The sequence below is a fragment of the Cervus canadensis genome, chromosome 6, assembly GCF_019320065.1.
Source record: "Cervus canadensis isolate Bull #8, Minnesota chromosome 6, ASM1932006v1, whole genome shotgun sequence".
In the NCBI taxonomy this organism is placed as follows: domain Eukaryota; kingdom Metazoa; phylum Chordata; class Mammalia; order Artiodactyla; family Cervidae; genus Cervus; species Cervus canadensis.
In genome coordinates, this window is record NC_057391.1 from 68,571,306 (window position 1) to 68,588,567 (window position 17,262).

At 40.5% G+C, this 17,262-nt stretch overlaps 1 protein-coding gene across 1 annotated transcript in view; it reads left to right on the plus strand.

The window, feature by feature from the left end:
• PRKCH (protein kinase C eta) overlaps positions 1-17,262 on the plus strand; it is a 260,686-nt gene that overhangs the window by 65,663 nt on the left and 177,761 nt on the right. Inside the window, exon 2 of the mRNA XM_043472241.1 lies at positions 3,529-3,592. Within this exon, the coding sequence (XP_043328176.1) occupies positions 3,529-3,592 (64 nt within the window). The remainder of the gene's footprint in view (positions 1-3,528; positions 3,593-17,262) is intronic.

The following is a 17,262-nucleotide window of genomic DNA, read 5'->3' on the forward strand; positions in this document are numbered from 1 at the left end:
GAAGTAAAGTCTGTGCTTGAGACTTAGGTAAGTGACCATACCCTTTTGGAGGTTCTGATGTGTTTGTGTTTTCTCCTACTCCAAAAAAATCTCCGGTGGGTTTTGAAATCATGAGGTCTGAATATTCCAATGGGAGGAAAAGGGGACTTAGGATCAGCAGGGTTTATAGAGAGATTCATGAAAGAGGAAGCTGGCCAGAGCATCAGATACTGCAGAGAAGTCAGCCGAGGGAAAGACAGACACATCTTTGGATCTGACCATCAGGTGCGCACATGGGTTACAGGAGCTGTTTCAGTGCTGGGAAGAGACAGGGAAACAGACTGTAGGGGATGGCATGGGTGTTAGACGGTGTACAGGGGAGCTGATAATTGACTTTATTAAAAATATGACTTATTCTCTTAGGCTGCCAATTTGGATAAGCCTTTCTGGGTGCAAGTGATTAAAAAAAAAAAAACAAAAAAAAACCTTACTCAAACTGGCTAAAGGAAAAAGAATGTATGGGCTCAAATAACTGAGAAGTCCAGAAGAATCAAGCAGCGTTTGATCTGAAGCTTTGAATGACATCAAGACCTGGTCTCTTTCTTTCTCAGCTCTCCCTTCTTTATTGGCTTCATTCTGCAGCCCAGTGTCACAAAATGGTGCCAGACCTTCCCAAGTTTCTGTCCTTCCAGATTGAAGTTCAGCTGGAGTGAGATTGTATTTCTCCCTATAGATCCAGGATTCCTGATTGAACCTATTTGCATTTTGTTGCCCAAAGCTGCACCAGTGACTGAGGGTAGGGAGTAGCAAGTACGCAGACGGTGATATAGGGCTTATGTTGCTTTCAGGCCAGTCATCGTGACTGAGGGTATTCAGTGCTCTGCTTGGCAAACTTGGGTCACATGTCCACTCTGAAGCAGGGATAGAATCGCAGCTGAGCCATGGACTAATGTGAGGGCAGGCTAGTTCTCAAAGCTGAAGTGCTGTTGCCAGAAGCTGGCATGGATATTCCACCTAGAGATAAAATATGTGCTACAACTATAGGGGACAATACTAGGGTTGGTGAATGGAAGATATTGGTCACTGCATTTCCACCAAAGGAAGCTGTTGGTTACAGAGAAAGATTACCCTGGGGGACAGGAATGAAAGAGGTCAGCTGCAGTGGTATCAGATGGCTGTCACTGAAAGTGTCTGAACAGCCACCATGAATAGATGCCAAGCCATTGCACTGTGTAGATGAAGCAGATAACCGCTAAGGCCACATTGTCAAACTGTTTCTCTGTAACACAGTAAGGAATACATTTTTACTGTAAAGCCCAGTATGCCCTTATTATGCATACAGAACTGCAAACAATTTTCATGACATGGTACTTTTCCTTCCTATTTGGTTTGTTCATGTTTTCTGTTCCATTTAAAAATCTCTGTTGTATGAAACTCATCACATGATTTTCATGTCTCACTTATGAGTCTCGACCTGCAGTTGGTAAAATCTCGTTCTAAGGTCAGAGGGCTTAGGTGAACTCGGTTTACAGATGGTATTTGAGTCTGGCTTTTCCAACACGACGGTGGCTTGGGTCAAAATTGAGGCTCAAACCTGTTGCACTGTGAGACCTCCTGGTTCTCCGTGCTGGAGTCTCCTGCTGTCTGGCAGAGCAGCTCCTGACCCATGAGGTGGAGGGACCTTCTTTGTAGGCCATCAGGCAGTGTTGGAGGGAGTTCGCGTGTTGGGTCACAGAGGTGGCCTGGCAGTCTGTCTGTCTGTCGGCTGGCAGCAGCTCCTTCTGTGCCAGCAGCAGTTGATGATGTGAGGTCAGTAGTGTGTGTGCATGTGTGTGGCTCTGACAGGATTTTATATTGAAGATGAGGGAGTGGCTTTTAAAAATAACATATTTTTGACTTGAAACAAGTCAAGGCAGAGAGTGGAGACAATTAGAGACTGACATCCTGTTTAGTCATCTCTCCAGAGAGTTCTATTTTCAGAGCTGTTCTGTAAGGGTTCACAAGTGGTGTTAAGGTAGTTAAGGGGATGTTGTTAAGTTAGCAGTAGTCGTGATGCAAGAAGCTGGTCTGAACACTGGGGTGAATTACAGTGCGGTAACCACGCTTGGTAGTAGTAGACTGAAGGCAGAGAAGGGCAGAGTTTGTAAGAATCAGCTCTTATGTAGATGAAGCTTCCTGAGTCTGTACAGGACAGTACTTTTGTACTGTTTGTCAGTACTTTTGAAAAAGTATAAGCAGCGAGTAGTGTTTAAAGACCGGTGGCAGTGAGCTAGCGTATGGTCAATGCATTTTTTCCCCTTCAGTAGGGGTCACCTGTTGGTATAGTACAAGCAGTAAATAGTACTGTCAAAGTTCTTTGAGGTTGTCTCATGGGAGCAGTGTTAGAAATGCTGAGTAATGATGTCATGGACTTGGAGATGTGAGCACTGAAACAGGGGATGGTTAAGACCTTGCCCAGAGCCACTGTGCCGGTCAGACTGGAGTCCATGTTCTAGTCTGGTTTGAACACTGTACCATATGATTTGCAGCTCACTTAAATTTAATATTCTACTCAAAATACCATCCATTTCTATACTCAACTTCTCCAGACCTTTCTGTCTTCAGGTCAAAGGCAGAACTGAAGTCATGGGCTAAACAAATATTTAAGGACAATTGTAAATTTATGTGTTTAATTACAATTAAAATATTGTAAATTTATGTGTTTGTGTAAGTTTATGTATCAGAATCCATGGCTTAGAGGTGTTCATGGGTAGTTCAAGGTTGGCATGAAGAGGGCAGAGCCTGCCTACCTGGGCCCGTGTGGTCAGAGCAGACATGGAGGGCACTGCCCTGTCCTGGGGCCGTGCTGGGTGAAGGCTTCTGGGAGATGGGCATGTTTTCAGAGGATGGGATCTAGTGAGAAGACGTCCAGCTGCCTCATTGGCAGGATGTCCATCTTGTTTTCTCAGCTCGCAGGTGAGAACAGAAAGGAGCCTTGATATTCCTGTGAACAGCTGAGAGTAGTGAATGCATAGCACATGTAGTGCCTGTCCTGGTGCTTCCTGAAGATGGATGGCACTCGAAGTGGTACAGACAGAGACAGCGGTCTTCCAGTCAAGCTCTTTACTTCCCAAAACTACAGGTGTGCGGCTGACCGCATCACATGGGTTCATAGCCTTTTGTGTTGCCATTATTTCTCTACTTTATACACTTGCCACGTGGTTTAGCAAAATATTGTTCTTACAGATGTTGCACATAGTTAGGGATGTTTCAGAAACGGTGACCTTGTGTATGAATGCTTATCAATATCTCAAAGAGCCAAAATGGAAGAGGAGAAATTTCAAGAGAGGGGAAACATTGCAAGGATAGTTTCATTCAGATCTGTTTTTCATCCTTTACAACTTCTTGCACTGTTACTTGTTTCTTGCCCATCTGCTGTTCAGTGAAAGACCGAGATCTGATCTGTGGCTGTGATTTGCACATTGAGGCCTCTCTGGAAAGAATTTTTTGAGATCCACCAAAAGAATACTTCAAAATTAGAATATAACACATTTTCCCCTCTCTTTCTAGGTGGATCTGGAGCCAGAAGGGAAAGTATTTGTCGTAATAACTCTAACAGGGAGTTTCACTGAAGGTAAGAGTGAATTTGGGGTGGTTTCTGGTATTTGTGTACTGTTGAGTTCATACTCAATAGGAATTTCTATCATAGAAATTATAAAAATAATATTTTATAAAAGATACTTTAAAAAATTAACTGTTTAAATTAGGCTGGTTGGTATTTTATTGCCTAATGGTCTACTGGTTTTGGTTGCCAGAGCAAATATATTTGCTAATTCTGGCCATCTTGTGTTTTGTTTTTTATTCATCATCTTCTTAGTTCAAGAAGTTCTTGCCTCTTTTGGTTCATGTCTATTAAGCTGTACTTAAATTTTTGACTTTGGGCCAAACCTTTAGTTTGCCTCTTAATGTATTAAAAATTGAAGGATCATATTCTTTTCCTTATAATCTTTATCTCATCCTGTCCTTCGAGTGATTCTTTTCCTCTTCCCCTGACACTACCCTCACCTCCCACTTTCCTTTATTTTTAATTGAGGTAAAATTTATATAAAGTGAATTGAATAGATCAGAAGTGAAGAATTTGATTTTGACAAATGCATACAACCATGTAACTAGTACTTCAATCCAAGACATAACATTTCCATCCTTCTGAAAGTTCCCTGTGTCCTTTCCTAGTTAATCCCCTGCTGCCAGAGATAGTAAATGCAATATTTTGTTTTGTTTTTTCACTGTAGTTTAGTTTTGTCTTTTCTGGAAGTTCATATAAATGGAACTATAGAACATGTTCTCTTCTGTGTCTGATTTATTTTGCTCAGCATAATTTCTGTGAGATCTATTCATGTCATTGTGTATATTAGTATTCTATTCTTTTTTATTGCTGAATATTTTATTCTATAAATGTAGCACAATTTTGTTTGCTCATTCTTGTCCTGATGGACATTTTGAAGTTTTCCCTGTTTGGGGTTATTATGAAGAATGCTTCCATAAATATTCTTGTACGTAAATTACACCTTGATTTCTCTTGGGTAAATGCCTAGCAGTGGAATTGCTGAATAACAGAGTAGATACATGTTTAACTTTATAAAAAACTCACATGATTTTCCAAAGTGGTTGTATTCTTATATTCCCACCAGCAATGTATGAGAGTTCTAATTACTCCATGTCCTCACCAACATTTAATGTGGTAATTCTCTTTAATTTTAGACATGCTGGTGGCTATGGAATGATAACTTGTATTAATTTGTGTATCAAATTCCTTGCAATTTCTGTCCCTTTTCTAGTGGCTTTCCAGTGTTTCCAATTAATTGTTTTAGAATATATCTCTAAATATTTAATTGTTTTCGTTGGCAAGGTTAGTCCTTTGCAAGCTATTCTACCATTACTAAAATCCTTGCAAAGGTCTATAGAGGTGTGGCTTTATGGTTTGTCTATTTGGTGTTGGCATTTTGCAAATTGGTGACACCTTTGAGAAATGATTGTCTCTTATCACATTCAACCCTTCTCCTTCATGTGGGCAAATTATCTTAAGGTTAGTATTTTTCAACTTGTCTCAATTGTTGCATCTTATCTTTTTGCTCTGGTATTGAAATTAGCAGAAACTTAGGTTACTTGAACATGAAAAAACCATCCAAATTATAGTTTAGGGGTCTTCTGCCTGCTCACACATCTTTTGGTTTTGCTTGGCATTTTGAACAAACAGGATTCATGAGAAAAAATGCATCTGCTCATAACTCAGTCAAATAAAATATAATGTAATATTACCAAACATTGCTGATAGAACATTCTTACAGCACATGGAAGGTGGGTACAACCATGGTATAGACAAACCCAACAGTGAGTGTAGAGGCATGAATGAGGAGTGGGTGAGATTCTGAATATGCTGAACTACCTGAGTATGCTGCCCTAAGTTGCAACAGGCCAGAGGAGTGAGGCCATGTGTGTTAGACCAGGTCTGATGGTGCTGCTGTTGTTACATTACATATCTTTTTAGAGTTATACTGGCTCTCTAAGAATAAATTTTATTACATTTCTATCTTCCTTAACTGTACACTAGAAACATCAGAACAATGGTACTCGAATAATCCTCAATATTCTCATGGTATTAATTTATTAGTTATGGTGATAAGAAAGGAATGTCAAGTGTTACTTGGGGTGAGTGCTTACTAGGCCATTGCAATAATATTCCTTTCAGAGGTGACCCTGGGTAAAATGGCGAGGCAGGCCAAGTTCATCTTTGGTAATTCCACCTCCCCTTTAAGTTAGTCCTTCCTGTTCTCTGTCTTCAAATGTCTCTTATTCCAGAAAGATGCTCAGTGATCTCCTCTCTCCAGGAACACTTGCTAATAAGGAAGACAGGGAATTCATGGGCTAATTCACACTAAAGTGACAGTGATCGATATCTTCGCATTCTGCCCCTCTTAGGGGTGTGTGTGTGTGTGTATTTTTAAATGATGTTAAAAGGGCTGTTTTACCCATGAGAAGGAGATTTTTAATGTTCAAGTTTCAGGATCTATAGCATCACTGTGTGGGCTGTATTTTAGAAGCTCAGAGCTGATCTCCCTGTCTGTGGGAGCCTTATCTTGTCAGTGTAGCTCCTAGGCTGGGGCTCAACTTGAGCTGGCACGTTGCTGCTGCCTTAGGGCCCAGCTTCCTTGTCAGATGCAGAGAATGTGATGACTGTCTCTGTGCGTGTTACGCAAGGAAGGAATGGTGCTCCCCACCCCCACACTCCTGCCTCCGCCGTGACAGCACAGGGACCTGGCTCTGTGAGAATGCCCCTGGTTTGGCCTCTCTCCTGTCAGCCACCCTAGATCATCTCTGGCTATCAGGTGACAGGTCAGCTGGAGAACATTGGGAACTCTAGTTCCCACCTGGGGTCCTGGAGGGCTTTCCATAAAGGAGCAGGGTGAGTCAGGCTTGCCTGGTGTGGCGCAGGCTGTGAAGGGAGCGTTGGCCTGGGATCCCAGAGGGATGGTCAAGGCTCAAGAAATGTTGGTTGATGAAAGAATGAAATAATGCCATTTGCAGCAACATGGATGGACCTAGCGATTATCACAGTAAGTGAAGTAAGTCAGGCAGAGAAAGACAAATACCACATGATATCATTCATATGTAAAATCTAAAAAAATGATACAAATGAACTTGTTTACAAAACAGAAACAGAATCACAGATTCAGAAAATAAATTTATAGTTACCAAAGGGGAAAGCGAAGGTGGGGGAAGGATAAATTAGCAGGTTGGGATTAACATATACACACTACTATATTTAACATAGATAACAAGGACCTATAGCACAGGGACGTCTGCTCAATATTCTGTAATAACCTGTATGTGAAAAGAATCTGAAAAAAGAATAGATATATGTATAACTGAATCACTTTGCTTTGCAGCAGAAACTAACACAACATTGTAAATCAACTATAATATAAAATAAAAGTGAAGTTAAAAAAGAAAGAAATGTTGGTTGAACCTCAGTGTACACCTGATCTATCTCATAGGGTTGTTTGGGAGGTCAGATGATAGAATGTGTAGGAAAGTGTAGAGTCTTCTCTGAAGGCACATCTCCATGTTCCTGTTGTCAGGGCAGCAAGATTCCTGTCCTTCTCCCCACCCCTGCGTGGCACCCATGTATAATCAGCAGGTGTATTTTATTTCGGCACTGTTTTTCTTTTATACTAGAAGCCTCAAGAATTTAGTGGACAGTTTCTAATGTGATGTTGGCTTATCACCATACCTGTTTCCCTTTCATGGCCTGTTCTAGGGGTTCTGCCATTAACCGAGATGCTATAATCCCAAGGCTCTCCTTTAAAAAGCAATTGCTTAAATGGAGGTATGGTCTGTGATACACCAGACTGGCATTAGGAGTTGCTGACTAGTCCTTATTTCATCCTGTCTCATCTTCTCATCTTTCGATAATTGTGCTGAATTTGCAGCTAAGGCAAAAGAGTTTTTATTAAATATAAGACATGACATGAGAAATGACATGAGCGATGCCTGCTGGGTACAGACCTGTGATCTCATCACAGATGCTGGGGATATAAAGATGAACAAGATACAGACACTGGAACGAGCTCCTCTGCTGTGGGGGCCCAGGACCCAGCACAGGAATAAGTTCAAGGCACGGTGCTGGCTGGCAGGAACATGTGATCAGATCAGCCAGGAGATTTTAGAGGAAGCTCCACTGGGGAGGAGCATAGTGGAACGATCAATAGAAATATTGCTGGCGGAGGAGAATGTTTAAGAGGGGAAGATAGGTATAGAGGTGAGAGAACAGTGAAGATTTCCTTAGACTGAGCATAGTGAGAGGGGTGCTGAGTGAGAGGGAGTGCGGTGGGAAGTGCGGCAGAGACTTGGGAGGGCCTCATGCTCGTGGCTCAGTGATAAAGAATCTGCCTGCCAATGCAGGAGACACAGATTCAATCCCTCAGTCGGGAAGATCCCCTGGAGAAGGACATGGCAACCCACTCCAGTATAATTGTCTGGGAAATACCATGGACAGAGGAGCCTGGAGGGCTACAGTCCATGGGGTCGCAAAGAGTCAGACACAAACGAGAAACTGAGTCCGCAGGCATGCGTAGGTTTGCCCAGGACAGTCTGAGTTTGTCTGCTGGACCAGTGTAACCACTCACAGCATCATGAGGATCCCAGGTTAGAGGATAAACTGCATGGTTACGCTACTTCTAGGCTCGCAGACATGATGGAGTGCCAGTGAAGGGTTTTAAGGAGTGGGAAAATCTTACTTGGTGGCCATGGGTACCTGGGGCTGGGGGCAGAGGGCTACTAGGATCATAAGAGGAGATGGGTATAGATAGCCAGTAAGAGACAATTAAAGTTTTCTAAGAGAGAGATGGATGGAGGTTCGTGACATTGTACAGGAGATAGGAATCAAGACCATCCCCAAGAAAAAGAAACGCAAAAAAGCAAAATGGCTGTCTGAAGAGGCCTTACAAATAGCTGTGAAAAGAAGGGAAGCAAAAAGCAAAGGAGAAAAGGAAAGATATACCCATTTGAATGCAGAGTTCCAAAGAATAGCAAGGAGAGATAAGAAAACCTTCCTCAGCGATCAATGCAAAGAAATAGAGGAAAACAGTAGAATGGGAAAGACTAGAGATCTCTTTAAGAAAATTAGAGATACCAAGGGAACATTTCATGCAAAGATGGGCACAATAAAGGATAGAAATGTTATGGACCTAAAGGAGTAGAAGATATTAAGAAGAGGTGGCAAGAATACACAGAACTGTACAATAAAGATCTTCACGACCCAGATAATCATGATGGTGTGATCACTCACCTAGAGCCAGACATCCTGGAATGTGAAGTCAAGTGGGCCTTAGGAAGCATCACTATGAACAAAGCTAGTGGAGGTGATGGAATTCCAGTTGAGCTATTTCAAATCCTGAAAGATGATGCTGTGATAGTGCTGCACTCAATATGCCAGCAAATTGGGAAAACTCAGCAGTGGCCACAGGACTGGAAAAGGTCAGTTTTCATTCCAATCCCAAAGAAAGGCAATGCCAAAGAATGCTCAAACTACCGCACAATTGCACTCATCTCACACGCTAGTAAAGTAATGCTCAAAATTCTCCAAGCCAGGCTTCAGCAATACGTGAACCGTGAACTTCCAGATGTTCAAGCTGGTTTTAGAAAAGGCAGAGGAACCAGAGATCAAATTGCCAACATCCACTGGATCATCAAAAAAGCAAGAGAGTTCCAGAAAAACATCTATTTCTGCTTTATTGACTATGCCAAAGCCTTTGACTGTGTGGATCACAATAAACTGTGGAAAATTCTGAAAGAGATGAGAATACCAGACCACCTGACCTGCTTCTTGAGAAACCTGTATGCAGGTCAGGAAGCAACAGTTAGAACTGGACATGGAACAACAGACTGGTTCCAAATAGGAAAAAGAGTACACCAAGGCTGTATATTGTCACCCTGCTTATTTAACTTATATGCAGAGTACATCATGAGAAATGCTGGGATGGAAAGCCAAGCTGGAATCAAGATTGCCGGGAGAAATATCAATAACCTCAGACATGCAGATGCACCACCCTTATGGCAGAAAGTGAAGAAGAACTAAAAAGCCTCCTGATGAAAGTGAAAGAGGAGAGTGAAAAAGTTGGCTTAAAGCTTAACATTCAGAAAACTAAGATCATGGCATCTGGTCCAATCACCTCATGGGAAATAGACGGAGAGACAGTGGAAACAGTTCAGACTTTATTTTTTTGGGCTCCAAAATCACTGCAGATGGTGACTGCAGCCATGAAATTAAAAGACGCTTACTCCTTGGAAGGAAAGTTCTGACCAACCTAGATAGCATATTAAAAAGCAGAGACATTACTTTGCCAACAAAGGTCCGTCTAGTCAAGGCTGTGGTTTTTCCAGTGGTCATGTATGGATGTGAGAGTTGGACTGTGAAGAAAGCTGAGCGCCGAAGAATTGATGCTTTTGAACTGTGGTGTTGGAGGAAGACTCTTGAGAGTCCCTTGGACTGCAAGGAGATCCAACCAGTCCATCCTAAAGGAGATCAGTCCTGGGTGTTCATTGGAAGGACTGATGCTGAAGCTGAAACTCCAGTACTTTGGCCACCTGATGGGAAGAGCTGACTCATTTGGAAAGACCGTGATGCTGGGAAAGATTGAGGGCAGGAGGAGAAGGGGATGACAGAGGATGAGATGGTTGGATGGCATCACCAACTCGATGGACATGGGTTTGGGTGAACTCCGAGAGTTGGTGATGGACAGGGAGGCCTGGTGTGCTGCGGTTCATGGGGTCACAAAGAGTTGGATATGACTGAGCAACTGAACTGAACTGAAGAGAGAGATTACTAGAACTGGAGTTAAGTTGGAATCTGTGGGGATAAATGGAGAGTGGGGGACAGCTATGGGAAATGTATAGGTCTTAAAACCAGCAGGAATTGGCAGTTCATGGGGTGTCCGGGATGAAGAAGGATGAGACTCCAGTGATGCTCAGAGGATATCGTGTAGTCATTCACCAGACTAGAAACATAGCAGTAGAAGGTGGTGAATTCAGCTTTGAGCAGGTGGAGTTTGAGACACTTGTGAGAAATACAGGAGGAGATGCTTAGTAGCAATAAGAGTCTAGAGTTTGTTAAGGCATCTAGGCGTGAGATGTAACTATGGCTGCCAGTGGGAGACTGGGACCCACTGAGAAGATTTAGAAAACCAAGGTTGACTAAGTGCAGAACTCTGTGGAACACCAATAATTAAGAATCTGGCTCACAGATTATAATTTGTCAAACTCACCCAAACTCTGTTGAAGGTTTACTTAATGAACACTCATTTTGTTAGTATATTTATTACTTATTCAATAATATTTGAGTGCTTACTGCATGTTAGGGACTGTTTTGCCAGATGGTAGAACATCTTACAAATTGACATCAAAATGTTTGCTAATGAAGTTTGAAAAAAGTACAGACATAAAGGACTTTTAGAAAAAAAAGTTACACATAAATTGGTGTTAACATCAGTAGCTTCACAATTTGATCATGAAGTGTCCTATGTATAGATTTATGTTTAATGCTAAGATGAGAAGATGAGCCCGCTTCAAAACCTAACATTGAACTGAGATGGAGCAAGAAAAACTCTTCATGGAGATCCGTCACAGAGCTGAAGGCATAACATTGTCAACTGGATCAAAAACCCATCACCATTGTTCATATTAAGAAAGATGTTATCACTCTTGATCAGATATAGAATTCCCCTCAGCACAGCTGCCAAGACACAGTTGAACTGACTTACTGTTTTCAAAGGGCTGTCTCATTTCATTCTTTATTTCATTCTGACTAAGCCTTTCTGGAGCTAACCACTGGATCAGCCACCTAATCGAGCTGAAATTTTATTAAAGTGATGAAAGAAACCTGGACTTCTAATGCAGTCTCTAGATGCTGTCACTGTGGCTCTGTTTGATGGTCACTATGCTGGACTAGTTCTTACCTGGAAGAGTGGAGTGGCCAAGAAAAAGAAAGTTTGAAGTATCGTTGAAAATGCGTTGAACTAAACTCATCACTTTTTTAATTGGAAGAGAAGCAACAAAAGAAATTGTTAAAATAGTGATATCCCCTCAACAAATCAAAAAAGATGTTGTTGCACTGTAACGCTATTAAGAAATACAGTGTAAGATTTGAAGATAGTGTAGTTTATATAAGTGAAGTTTGCCTGGATTCAGGATATCTCATACTTCAATGATTGGCCCACAGAGCGAGAACCAAATGACGTGTGTTTCCTTATGGGAGTACACTATCCCATTTGTGAAGTAGTCTTGCCAAAAAATCAAGCCCAAATCTGGTGAGGCTTCCACATTTAACCACCACTGTGGAGGGAATAGGGGGATAGGAACACATTTAAAATGATACCACGAGATACAATCAGCAAAATTCAAAATGTGGAAACATTTGATAAGACAAGAGACTTGCTTCCTTTGACTAAAAATTGGAAGAGAAAAAAGAGAAGGGAAAACCAAAAATAGCAAAAGATTAAAAATTGGAAGAAAAAAGGAAAAAAGGAGAGAAAACCAAAATAACAAATGAGAAACATATTAACCACCTTCAACATGTGAAACATATCAAGCAAGAATTGCAAAACGAACTCCCAGGATACAACTGGGAAAATGTATGACTGTATACATCATAATAATAAGGAATTATTAACCTTATTTAGCTGTGATTGTGGCATTTTGGTTGTTTAAAATAGAGCATCTATGAGCGATACATACTGAAATGTTTACTGATAAAATGATTTCTGAGGTATACTTCAGAGTATTCCAGAGGTGGAAGAAGGGGAGAGAGGGTACAGATAAAACCAGATTGGCCACAAGTTGCCTCTTGAAGCTAGATGACAGTTACATGTAGGTTTATAAGTTTGACTACTTTTTCATGTGTTTGAAATTCTCCTTAATAAGAAATCAAAATTACACATTTAAAATACCTATTTCCTAAACAAAAAACAGTATGTGGGTTGCCTCTGGAACATCCAAATGATGCTTTAACTTTGAACACATGATATCTATTCTCATTTATAAATTAAAGCTGGTGTTTTTTATCTCTATACATTTTATCCTTAATTCCCAATTTTTATGTATGACGAAGAGGAAGAGTTAAACATTTAAATGACTAGAGTACTTCAGAAATATTTTTAAAGATTCTAAATAAATACTAAGCTGTGAGTCAAAACCTGCAGGTAGGAAGAAATGAGTAAGACAAATCCTTTCGTTCTGTCGTAAAGTTCTCACTCATAACCAATGACAGGTAAATCATCTATTAACAATTACATAACACTTTGCCCTTAGAAAGTTTCATTTAACACTTTGCCCTTAGAAAGTTTCATTTTAAGATAGTTTTCTTAAAGAATGACGTAAAGCAAAAGAATTAATGGTAGACAAATCTTGTGGACATGTCTTTTCCCCAGAGTTCCCCAAGCAAAGTTGAGAGTATTCTGTACCAGTTTGGAGGAAAAAGTGATTTCTTAAAAGATAAACAAAAATACAGTCTGACAAAGAACCTGTCATTTGTGGATTTGAAGCTCATCAAGAAAGCGTCACTGAAGCTTTGAATTGCCCCCCTCTTTCAGACTCTTAGATTATGTTACTTGGAGCTAATACTCATTTCCCCTGGGGAGAGGATGGAAAGTGCTGGAATTTTGGTATCTGCCTAAAGTATTCTTTCTTCTAAGGGAGTGCACTATAAGGTTGAGTGAGATTCTGATCTTTTTGAAACATTTTCCCTCAGATTTCCTGTGTCAAACCACTGGTTTACACGTAATTATGTTCTCTGCTAAATCATCATGGCTGCATGCACCAAGGCAGATGAAACGTGTGTTAACTGCTTGGAGGCTGCAACTCACAGTTTCTCACACTCTCTGTGCGTCATTTTTAAAGGGGGAAAAGTCATCTCTGATGGCAGTTTTCAGTATTCCTTTCTCATGTTTCAAGCCTGGGGACATATTGTTGATATAAAGTTAGCTTTTTGAAAAAATACGTATTCTTTCTGTACATTCAACCTGAGGGATGAGTGGCTACTTCAGTCCTCCTGGTGGTCCAAGCAGTTCTGTGGCTCCCACTGGAAATGACTGCTGGGTTGGAGACAGGGCTGGGGGGTAACAAAGAGGCATTGAGGCAATGGGGAGAAAAGGAAAGCTGGAAAAAGAAATGATCTTTTTAAAGAATTGAGGCTAAACTGCCCATGTCATGGTTGACCTGATCCTCTTTCCCATGAGAGCAGGCTCATTTATTGAGCTCCTTCTGAGGACCAGACACTGTGCTCAGCCTGAAACTGAGCAAGGAGCAATAGCAGCTCTTGTTTCATTTTCTTCCAGTAGCAAGATAGCCTCTTACCCTCCTAATAGTTGCTGTCTATATGTTCATGCCATCATGCATATTATTTCATTTGCTCCTCACAACAAACTTCTGAGGCTGATATAGTTCTCAGTATGCAAGCGGTGAATCCAGCTCAGGGATGCTGAGTTGCTATGGTCTCCTGAATAATGAGTGCTGGAGCCCAGACACAAGCTCAGACTGGGATGCTGAGGTCCACGATCTTCCTAGGCCATCCACTATCTGGGAGGTGTTTCCATGTTTTCTCTTTATTCTACCTTGGATAAAAACTGCCCTTTAGGTGATATAATCCCAACCTTTGCAGAGTTTTGTTTTCTTTTGGGATAATGTTCTTTTGTGAAACTTTCTTTGGATTCCTCCTTCTTACACCTAAAGGTTGATAGTAATCTGGGAAAGGTACTACCTTCTTAAATACCAGGTATAGATCAGAGAACTCTGGGAAGACTGAGCTTGAGATTTGCTGAGTTTTACCATCATCATCAGTATGTTCTCTTATTGAAAGCATTAAACTAGAACTTGGAAAAATTTTAAGTCAAACAAGTTCAGTTAGCATATGATTGCTATATTTGCTTAGTTATGTCTCAACCATTGTTGGCTTCATTCTGACTACTTCTGTTACTTTCATTGACTATTGATGATGAACTTTTAAATGGTTCCCAAAGTGTGGTCCTGCAGATCTCTGGGAGTTCCAGAATATTCAACCCTGATTATTCATTGGAAGGATTGATGCTGAGTCTAAAGCTCCCAATACTTTGGCCACCTGATGTGAAGAGCCGAATCATGGGAAAAGACGCTGTTGCTCAGAAAGATTGAAGTCAAAGGAGAAGAGGGTGGTAGAGGATGAGATGGTTCGATAGCATCACTGACTCAATGGACTTGAGTTTGAGCAAACTCTGGGAATAGTGAAGGACAGGGAAGCCTGGTGTGCTGCAGTCCATGGGGTTGCAAAGAGTCGGACACAACTTAGGGACTGAACAACAACAATGCATAAGGCACTCTATACTACAATACTATTGTGTCTCAAGAAAGAACACTTGAATAATTGATCTACTTTTTTCACCCCATGGGACACCATTTTTACTTGAAAGAATGACAAACTGTAGTTATGGAGACATAGGATTTTGTCAGGTATTTTCTTAAAAATGAATGAAATGAGCTTTTTATTTCCAAGCAAAAAGCTGAGTATGATGCTAGTGATAAAATTGGATCCTGCAAGGCATGGGTAGAATTTTGGAAATTTTATACTCACCATATGAGCTTGTCAGCTTGCAATACTTAAAAAAAAAATGACTTTTATTATGAATTTGTTGTTTATTAACAATTGTGAGGTTTTTTTTTAAATATTGTAAAATAGGTCAACATTTGGAAGAAGATCTGCATAACTCAGTAAACCCTCATTTTCAAAATGACCGATACAAAATGTTACAAAGCCATGCATGAGTCAAGGATCCATTGAAAGCTTAAGATAGACTAATTGATTTAGTGTAACAGTATAAAAATCTCATTGATTATATAGATTCTACATTGCAACTAACTCTTAAACTACCAGTTGTCAAGTTTTGGTATAGAATTAAAGAAGCACCTGAAAAAGCTATTAAAACACTCTCTTTTCCACTACTCTCTGTACGAGGCTAGATTTTGTTCATATACCTCATCTAAAACAGTGTTGTAGAAGATGGCATACAGAAGCAGATCAAAGAATCCTACTGGCCTCTGAGTCACACTTTAAAGGGATTTGCAAAATTGTAAAACAATGCCACTCTTCTCACTTAATTTTTTTTTTAAATAAAGTTCTCTTTCATAAAACTGTTATTTATGTTAACGTGCAATGGACTTGTTATTGTTTTAAATGAATAAAATTTGTTAAAGTCTCAATTTTAATTTCTAACATGATAAATAACAGTAGAGAGAACCCACATAAACAAACTGAGCCCTTGATTTTTAAGACTAGAAAAGGGTCCTGAGGCCAAATTATCTCTAGAATTTCTAGTTATCTCCCCTTTAATTTTTCTTTCAGAAGTCCAGCACTTTTTGTGATAATTTAAAGAAGAAGGAACTGACAAGCTTTTGTGTCTGCTCTACTGGGACTGATGTTAGGTGACAATTAGGTGATATATGCAACAGAAAAATTCAGTCATTTTTTGAAACTGTTATCCTTTTTCTCTAGTTATTTTTTACCGTGTGGTGTACTTCTGCAGCCGGTTTTTCTTATAAGCCCTTTCTCATAAAAATAGGGAGGTCAGGAAATGACACCCAAACTACCCAGAAGCCTGTGGTGGTTTCTAACTTTAGAGATGCTGCTGTCGGTAGCTTGATGCTAAACCTTTGCTTGATTTGAGCAGAACAAGGCAGTCGCAGTACTTCTGAGCAAGTGGTCAGAGCTGTTAGCACTAAAAGCTGAACCACAAAAATAGCTCAAAAGCCAATGGATGGCAGCATCCACAGATTCACCTCCTGTGACACTCACCCACCAGCATGTTCATCTGAAATCAAGATTCGTGCAGAACACAGAGCCTGACTAGTATCTTCATTTTCTCAAGTTTCTTTTTTTTTTTAGTTGGAATTACACTCATGCAAAATTCTCTCAGTGGAGCTGAGATCTGGGGAAAACAGAAATGATTTAATTTTTTGATAGAAAAATTAATTGCTACAGAGTCTGGTTTCATTGTGCCTCAGTCTCATTTCCAGCAGCCCCAGTGCTCTCTGCTCTTATTGTTTGAAATGAGCAAGGCAGCAGAGGTTCTGTGCGCCAGGCCAGTTATATTGACATCCCTTTTAGTAGGGTTTTTCCCCAGTAATGCCTGTGTCAGTGGGCAGGTGAAGAGGCAGGAAGAGCTGTTTCTTCTCCCCTGAAACTTGTCATCAGCATTACGATTTCATCCTGGTGTTTGAAATTTCTGTTCAGCACTATATGACTTCCTATGTGAGGTTGAGAGTGGGCGAGGGGAGCCTTAGTGGTCTAGGGTTTGAGACACATTCTCTGTGTATGTCAGAGATTGCCTTTGATTTTCCTAAGCGGCAGCTTAGTTCTAACATTGTTTTGGAGAAAGTCGGTTGCTATCTCTGTGAATTTACTTGGGTTACACAATTTACTGGGTTGGGCAGTACTTCTAAATTATCACCACTTGGGTCCAGTGGATCAAGAGAACTCTCTCTGGACACACAAAATTCGAAATGGAATAATAGGATGACCTGGAGTTGCTTTTTCCGGAAAAAAAAAAAAAAAACAAAAAAACAAAAAAAAACAGTGACTCATTTTCTTATCTAAAATTAAAAAACACTAACATCCCATCTGAGAACTTCCCCTGCCCCCATCAAACTGAGAAAAACTCAAGAGAGAACAATTATGAAAGAAAATTAAGCGTTTTATTAATTCCACCCCACCCCTCCCCGCAG